The 9,554-nt window shown below is 34.3% G+C and overlaps 1 protein-coding gene across 3 annotated transcripts in view; it reads right to left on the bottom strand.

The window, feature by feature from the left end:
• Positions 1 to 5,509, bottom strand: part of LOC126901474 (serine/threonine-protein phosphatase 2B catalytic subunit 2-like) — a 45,688-nt gene extending 40,179 nt beyond the window's left edge. The window contains exons 1-2 of one of the 3 annotated variants that reach the window (XM_050677932.1): positions 5,172 to 5,509; positions 4,866 to 5,113 (exon numbers count right to left, since the gene is read on the bottom strand). In XM_050677932.1, coding sequence (XP_050533889.1) covers positions 4,866 to 4,914 — 49 coding nt within the window. In that variant the 5' untranslated portion in view covers positions 4,915 to 5,113; positions 5,172 to 5,509. Of the gene's footprint in view, positions 1 to 4,865 lie in introns of all 3 variants that reach the window. The other 2 variants (XM_050677934.1, XM_050677935.1) reach the window with 2 other exon arrangements.
• Between the last annotated feature and the right edge of the window lie 4,045 nt (positions 5,510 to 9,554).

A 9,554-nucleotide genomic window follows, 5' to 3' on the forward strand; every position in this document is an offset into this window, starting at 1 on the left:
TTTTTTTTTTTTTTTTATGCTATTAGCCGTTATTTTTTTTTTACGCAATCTAGAAATAATACATTTGACTTTGCAGTTGACGCAGCCAAAACGTGAAAAAAATCTTCGTAGTTGTCGTGTCATATCCAAACGCGCATATGAGTAGTTCTAAAATACATAGTGATGCAAAGGTGATCTTTTAACACTTATTGCGCTGCTCGACGCAATGTATTTTAAATCGCCTAAAACAACAATAATGATATTTAAAAGTGTTTTTTTTTTTAATAGCCAGTGTAAAAACATTTAAGTTTGATCGCCTGTAGATGGTTGCTAGTGATAATACTTAACGTCGACCGCGGCCAGTGCCGTGGGGTAGTATTGATTTTTCTACGGGTTACAAATTAAAAAAGTAAGACCGAGACGAGCATTATAGTAGGGGCAGTGCTCAAATGGTCTCGTGCCGCACAGAAAACATCCACGAAGCTCATTACTTTTTGTGGAGTGGCCGGCCAACTTCAACACGGGTGTCTATTATTTTGCTGTACAGCGACATGACCAGGCTCAATACTTCATTCCAAATCCATTCAACACCACTACGTGAACGGCTATAAAAACTCAACCTTATTGAAACACGCACACAATAACGCTCATTAAACGTTATTGCGCCGGTGACGGACACGCCGTCAACCCAAATAAAAACTGATGACTCCTTGATTAACGCTGTACAAGTGAAGTGTTCACCGGGAGAGTAGTTTAAACGCAGTCGAGAGGGCTTTTCGACTGCGATATTTCCTCGGACACTTGCCACGAAAACGCGTAGGCAGAACAATAAAAGTCCGTTGATTATCGCTGAGCACTTGTATTGGTCCCGAGTAATTTCACGTGAAAATTAAACCGGAGGAAAACAAAAACATGGCCGCTCTATCGGTTTAACATTTCATTTCTTCGGGGACGATTCTACCGGAAAACTCGCGAATAAAACAAATAAATATTAAAAACCAATTTCAGGGCACGCCGACAGTTTGCTGCCGAGGTATTTCATTTAGACGTCACCGCCGCCTCGGTGGTATGCGCACCCGGACAGCACACGCCGGTTGCCGACGAAGACATGTGGTGCACCGGTGTCGGCTGGCAGAATTCGTCGGGACAGTGACATACCAAAGCGAACACACAGGTGAACACCGTGACGAACCGATAAATCATAACCCGAAAGTACCGCTCGCACACATGCACGCGCCGGGTAATGATCAACATCTCAGTCCCGTTGAATCTTTTTATTGTTTTTTCGCAGTACAATAAAAACAATGCGCCTCTCATTACAACAATTCAATGCTAGTAGTGTACAACTAATGTATAGAAATGCACCGGGGAGATTTTTAGCATTACAAAAAAAAAAAAAAAAAAACTTTTAACAGCGAATGATTAAAGACTAAGGAGTTTTTTTTTAAGCCATTTTTTATCCTTCTTAAATCAAGTCAACATAAATGGCGAACGTGTTTGACTGTACAATAATAATAATTTGATGACTTGTTGGAGTATCATTATTCAAACCGTTGCGAGCGCATTTCATTTTCGAGACGCCGAGCATGACCTTAGGAATTTCAAACCGAATAAAAGAACCATTACTCTGTTGCCCTTCGCTCTCATAGCTTCACTTGTCTCGATAGTCGACGGCGGAGCTCGGCGAATTTTTTATACATAATAATTATTATTAAAAAAAAATGCCGAAATGTTTGAAATCCATCAATTTTAACCGCTGTCACGAGGGGAATTAGTTTTAAATAAAGTGTTGTTTGAGAAAACGTCTGTACTCTGCGCGCGTAGAGAAGGCACACCGTAACTGCCCATTTTTTTAAGCCCGCAGTGTATTTCCCCTTTGCACCGACGTTACCCTTGACACAGGTCGATTGTATTATACATCATTTTGTAATCGTGAACAAAATGTCAAGTGGTTAATACGGAGAATCAAACGGCGCGTTTGTGTGTTTCCGCCCGCTCGATACGAGCTCGTGATCTTTTACTCACTTCCTTGTTTTCATAACCACTTCTTATGGCCAATAAAACACCGTGTATTATGCACGTGCACTAATACTGGTAACTGATTTACACCGCACATGCATATAAATCAATGTCGGAGGACAGATAATCGGCACCCGGTAAATCCAATGTACTGCGCGTGTCATCGAAAAACAATTGTCTATTTTGTTTAATGAAGAAAATATATCATACGTGTCTGCGACACGGGAGACGGGCGGCAGCAGTAAAAAAACTGTACGCACTACAAGTGAATTATCCAAGCGGCTTGTGGTGGAAGAAGAAAAAAAAATGCATATTTCCGACGCCGATTTAAAAATAAGGTTATCATTCTCTACCCCACTTGCACGATCGCTTGTTGTGCAAATAAAAAAATCAGTTGAACAAATTTCATAATACCGCTCCGTTGGCATACAAAGTGATGGAATTGAATTTTTTTTTCTTTTTATTAATTTAATGTCCATGTACGGATTTTTAGAACCGTTTCACTCTATACACACCATTTGTGACCCAATTAATATTTAAAATCAATATAACCGACGGCGTGCAAGTTGAAAAACTTGTGTCAAACCGACTAGGATGAAGTGCTAAACAACAGTGTTAGAAAATGATAGAAAAACTGACACAGCCATCTATCAAAATATTATTTTTTATTATTTAGTTCAAAATTATCTTTGGAGAGGTTTTTTGTAGTTGTTTTTAAAAGTTTAATAAAAACAAAATGCTCTAATAAATAACTAGAAGTAATAGTTATCGTCATCAACAGATTAATAGAACGTGGAATGAATAGTCAACAATGTTTTATGGTACTGACAAAGATAACCACAAATTCGATTTACTACCGTTTTTTCGACAAAGTCATTTATAATTTTACTAATTTTTGTTGAATTAAAATTAAATTAAAAATACCCTGTTCTGTACTTAAAAATATTTGAATTTTACCCAGTAGTTTACTCGTCCAATTATTTAATAATAATGTTGTGTCGCTATCAATTATGTCAAATTATCGTTTACATAAACAGTTGACATACAAAATAAAATTATAAGTTTTCACCGTGAGGATGAAATATCTTAAAATGGATCATAATTCAGCCCGTTTAAGTGGAAAGTTTGTACAGACGATAGATATACTTTTGTAAACGTATCAGTTTCAATTACTATGATTTTGTGCGACAGCTGTTTCTAAAATGACGTTGTCTGCTTTTGTGTAACCTAATAAGATAAATGCCTAAAAGCAGTCAAAAGATGAACAACTTTAAGGGCAACCTAACTAATAATCACTTACCTACAGAGTACAATTTTTAGTCGCTCAAAAACAGCATAAATGGGTTTCAATGACAATAACATTAAAAAAGCAAAATATATTTGGTATTTAGTATTTACGAGTCACATAAGAAATCTAATGTTTTCTCAAATAGGTCAAACTACCAGCCACCTATCTGCCCCGACCAACTCGAGTCCACACTCATTCTATCCGCGAGTCCGTATACGGCATGGCTTCTTTGTAGTATTCTTTGCATTATGGTGGTTAACAGAAATCTTACAAACACGTAACATAAATTGTGTTGTACACACTTTCCAATGGTGTATATATTATCATATCGTTATGGCGTTTACAAATAGCGACATTCATAGGACTAAGAACGTCAAATACCTCCATGTATGGAGGAATCCTAGAATATTGGAATAATTTACCGCGAACCTCAAAAATGAATGTTCACTTGATTAGTTAAAAGCTATAAAACTCCAGTAGAAATGTTTCCGCATCTATACTTCAAAAATAAAATAGAACTAACTAGACAAATTAAAGTTAACATTGTAACATAGTAACACATTTGGAGGAGCGCATGTTTAAATCAAACTATAGATAAGTCGTGATAGCCCTTTGGCTACAGAAGACCACCGAAATATTAAAAAGCGAAATTTGAATCGTTGCAGAAATATCAAAACAGATGGCAGGTCGCAAATGTTCGGGAAAAAATAAAACATTGTCAAAGCTAAGAGGAAGTCGAGTTTAGCTGACATTTCGATATTTTTCGGATAGAAGTAAAAAAAATTGTTTACATTCACAAAGACTTGAACAGACAGTTCGGTTCATCGCTTTTCTAAATTTAAAATAAACACTCAAGCGAACATCAAACGATTATTATTTTTTATAAAAACAATATTATTGTGCACGATATTAATACAATTATCGATATTAATATTAGTTTAATGGCACACTAAGCATGACGCAAATACTATTTTTTCGACGATGATGTAAATTAGAGACATTATTGTTTGTTTGCAACATTAATGATGAGCTGAAACGGAACACTCGTAGCAAACGCTCAATCAATTCAAGCGAAAACAACCTGATGTATCTTCGTTCGTATGGCGTATGGCGGAAGGGGGCGACCAGGAAAAGGGCAATGGCGTAACTTGTTATCAGTATGATGTTCAATGTTCGTATGAGAAGGTATGATAAGAATGATCGAATGATTAGATCGTACAACGCAATGCAATAGATGTACTACTGAATCGAACGTTACGAGTGTGTATATCTATGATAACGTGGACACTTGATTATGTAGAATTATTGTGCGTAGTGTGTGTGTGTGTGTGTGTGTGCGCGCGTAGAATAACGTGTTGGCCGCTAAGCCTGTGGCGGTATTTTTAGACATCCGGCTACGGTGGTCGCCTAAAAAGCGCCAGAAACGGACATTAAGGGATGTGAAAAATCAACCTAGGGGCGTACGCTCACTTGCATGTCAGAAAAGAACAATCGACTGGCGTAGCAGTAGCAGTAACGACTATGTGTATTTGTGTATGAAAAAAGCACAGTGAAAAGTATATCAGTGTATTTCACTCACTTTTTATCACTCTCTCGGTGGTCGGCAGCTTTTGGCTGTTGTTCGACATAGTAGCGGTTACGGCAGCGGGACTAGTGGCTGTTGTCCCTTTGTCCGGCGTCGGCGACGGCGACGGCACGTTCTTATTAACCTCGGACGACGTGTTGGCGGCGGTGACGACGATATCGAAACCCGTGCTCGTGCGTATTCACTGTGGCGGCGACGTCCACGGGTCACACCGTCACGCCGCGTGCGACATTAACGGCGAACTAAAAAATATTTTTCTGATAACGTCGAACGCTGATAATGGTAATTAAAATATTATACCAGCAGCAGCAGCAGTGCGATGAATGCGGACAATCGTCGGTGTGAACATGAAACGACGAGAACCACCGAAATATTTTGTGTTTTCACTGAACTAAAAGCAATTATACTACTTCGATTGAGAAACCGTAAAATCGATAGCAACGATGGATGCGTGTATGCGAACAATTGTTAAAAAAATATAATATCTAATACTAGAAATCTACTCGTGCAATAATATTTATAGCAATAAATTTAAAATAAAATAAAAAAACAACAACATCTACGTCGGTTTACTCGCATGTATCGTCAGCCGCGGCGTTACTACTAGCTGCTGCTGATGGTGGCGGCGGCGGTGGTGCTGCTGCTGTTGGTCTTATAATCGCGCGCTCCGCAGTACACCGTATGAGAGCGTGTGCGTATGCCTTGGCGTGTGTGTTAGTACGGGAGAGTGTCAGAGTTGGTCGATCGACTACTACGACGATCGATGTAAACGACCATACCGTTTCTATCGTCTCACACACTTAATGTTCGAGCGCACGCCGACACCAAACGACAGTACAACTACTACGGCGGTTAGCGGCGACCACAACTACTTCAGTTGCCTACTGCTACCGAAAACCCTGAACGAAGAATTTAAAGTTTTGGATTTAGGCTTTTGATGTATCTTGAATTTCGATATAAAACAATGTAGTAGGTGATAGTAAATACTTTATGCTTCGTTCGGTGATTTTAGATTGATATTACGAGCTGCTGTCAATATTGAAACATTATCAATGTTGTTAGGAAATTCGATTCCGTCACCTAAAATTGTTTAATCGAGCATGTTTTGTACTGTTATTTGTCAAGTAAATTCATTTTCATTGTCTTGAAAATATTTTCTTTTATATTACCCGTTTAAGAAAAAAATTGAATTAAAAACCAATATAATCTATGGACAAGAAATCGTACAACAAGTAATGTCGTTTTGTGAAACACACACGCGCACCATACTGTAATTGCGCGGGCGCGAACGTGTGTATGTATGTGTGAAGTTAGTAGCAGCGCTGTCTTGAGCGCAAATGAGAGAGAGATAGATGAAGTGAAGGCCGGTAGAAGAAAAATGGGAATGGATAATGATAAAAACACAGCTACCCTCCCCTCAGCATGACCGAGTTCCCTCTCCTAATAGAGCTTGTCGTAACCCGGTAGTCGCGGGCCGCTCGGCTTGTAAAATCGTTATGGTCACAATGTGCGCATGCGCATCGCCAATAATTCGATTGTAACGCGCTCTGGTCTAAGTACTAGGCTCGCGCCTGTCCGCTCGACGGGTCGGTGGTACACTCCATTCCTGTACCGGCACCAGCTGTTTCAACTCTCAGTCTCCGAACTTTGCTTGGGGCTATTCCTATTCAAAATTTTAATCGAAATTCTTTATAATATAAACACAACGCACGTGTGCCAGTGCCGAGGTTCATCATTCAAAAACGAAAATAAATATTATTTGCACAAATTCAGAGAATAAAAAAACTAATGTTTATGAAATTCAAGCTTTTGATTAATACCATAAAGTTTATTTATTATTCAGTAGGGCTTTAAAATGTTTTGTTTTATAAACCAGAAGCGCACATAGTTTTTAAAAGTTATTAATAAATATGACTTAAATTAAGCGACATGTATATTAATTTTATTTAATTAGTTTCTTTAGATAAGATTTTCTAAGTACAACGTTTGTTTAAAATATTGGGATCTCGGGCCACCATAAAATTCATTATTCTTCTTGTGTAAACTGGCCAAATGTGACAATCGATTTGGTGATAACATTACTTAGAAATAACATCATTAGGGGTATAAGGTTTTTTTTTTTGGCCGAGGTGTTAGTATGTGTTTAGGCTTCATAATGGTAATATTGTTTCCGAAATACATATCCGCGAATTTTTGTAATACATTTTAAAATATATTTAACTTTTAATCAATAGCCTGTAGGATAATATTTTTAAAGCATTAATTTCTCTCGATAATTTATTATTTATTTAAAACAAAGTGCAAAGTTTTAAAAGAATTTTTAATTTCTTTTAAATTACAAAACGGATGCACAGTGTGGACGTGGCATATTTGGACAATTATAGATGATATCTTAAAGTGATTAAAATCGTTATCATAAGAAACGCTACGATGTAAATCTATAGTGTTTAATTTGAAAATTGGTGGATTAATCGAAAAGCAACACCAGCCTTAAATATATCTTAATTAGTAGTTCTTTTCATCAGACTCCAAAAAATATACATCTTAAGAAAATATTTTCGCACTGATTTCAAATCTGCAATTGCATTTTTTGCATCACCTTTAATCTATGAAATTAATACTAATTAGCAAAAAACCAATAAAAAAAAAAAAAAAAATTGGTTAAAATGATATTTCTAAACACATTAACATATGAAATCATAGGTAAAACTAGACACGGAATATAATTCTAAATATTTAAATTGTAGCATCTATTTAAACACCGAAAGTTACTTAAAAATGATAAGTATTTCTATATAAGTAATTTTAACGATATTTTGTACTTTTCTCGTAAATTTATTGTTAATAGTAATTATACAATTTTGGGGCCACATATCAATCTAAACAATAGGATTTTTTAAATCTCATATAATTTTCTATTTGATGATATCAATCTCAAACTTGCAAGTTGTACTAAAAAATATTTATAAGTTCAACATTTTCAAATTATAATCTTGCATAAAAATCAACTTTCAAGGACCGAAAAAATAGGTTAAACATGACATTTTGAATCGAAATTTTAATTGAATTATTTTTAAAATATTAAAAATCGAAATAAATGATTATACGTAAATACTCGTTTTTACGAATTAGTAATAGTCTCAAAAAAAGAGATGATAGAAAAAATCTAATTACAGATTTAAAGTAAGTGCAAAACTTTAGTTTAGTTTAGCCAAGTACATATTGGTTTATGATGATTAAAGAATGTTTCATTTTAGTGATATAATTGTTCTGCATTATTTAGTATAAAAACATTAAAATCTATATTTCTATTATTTTTAGGGATATTTAATTTTAAAAACGCATACTTTAAATAAAATATTTTAATTTAAAAAAAATCAATCTAGTGAGAGCTGAAAAAAAGTAGTGACAGACACAAAAAAAAAAAAGTATATTTATTATTTCGAAATGTATGGTCACTCATAATGATTAACTTAGAATTTATTTTTATTTGATATTGATTTTTTTTTTATTATTTCATTAAGCATGTTATAGTTAAAAACGTTACAATAAAGAATCTTAACATACATTCAGTTACTTCAATTTAATTTCTATAAAAATTAAATTAAATATGTAGTTAACAGGCGTTGTCATCTATTAAGTATCACTGTGACTTTCTAATTAATTTTTTTTATTCCATGTTAAATAATACTCAACTATTTAATTTGTGCAAGTTATGATTGTCCATTTTGATAATTCTGGATTAACAATTATTTCTAGAGATTTTAAGACTGAATAAAAGATGTCGGTTGTCCTTTCACCTTATCTTATCATAAAAAGGCTTCATTCTCTGATCCATACCAGCGAATAATAACGTTTTGCTCAGTTGAATTTAACTTGTAATCCGTCCCTTTTGCTACTCAATATCCGGCAATGTATACATAATGAATAATAACGTATTATAATATTCGTATACTGAGTAAGTCCTCCAATCTCTCTCGATTTTTCAATGAGATTTCAATTTGGGATACATTGTTATTATTGACGTGGTATTGACCTCTACATTCATATTTTACAAATGTACTAAATATTTTATAAAGCGTAATTGATCACTAAAAACTATAAACAGTTAACTTTTTATAAAAGTTTTTTTCTTTAAAAAACAGGAGTAATAAAATTATTTTTTTAAAATTTAATCTACAAATTGTAAATTAAATTAAAAACATGCACCTGAGCCAATACACAATATATCGTTCATTTATTGGCAAAAATTAAAAGAGTTCATTTTACAATATTAATTTACTACTGCCGAACGGAAAAAGTTTTTGACAATTATGTACTTAATAAAAAAAAAAAGTTTATCGACTTGTAATATTTTCCATTAATCACTTTGAGTTAAAATTTTTATTCATATTATTTCTTAAAGAATTTAATTGATTTAATTAAATTGATTAGCTTGGATACACGTTTTTATAAATAAAAATACTCTAACTCTTCCTAAACTATTTATAATACTAAACTAATTATAATTAACTCGTTTCTTAAAAACTTTTCAATTGCAGGTATGTTAAAAATATCGAATTAAATGCAACAAATAGTTATTTTCCCGATAAAATTCTCTTAGTTTTGAGAGATACTGTCTTTTGATTGTCAGCAAGCATTAGTTTAATAAGAATGGCAATATTAATCCTAATAAGAGACAAG

This window comes from Daktulosphaira vitifoliae, unplaced genomic scaffold (genome assembly GCF_025091365.1).
Source record: "Daktulosphaira vitifoliae isolate Bord-2020 unplaced genomic scaffold, ASM2509136v1 Scaffold_3, whole genome shotgun sequence".
Lineage (NCBI taxonomy): Eukaryota > Metazoa > Arthropoda > Insecta > Hemiptera > Phylloxeridae > Daktulosphaira > Daktulosphaira vitifoliae.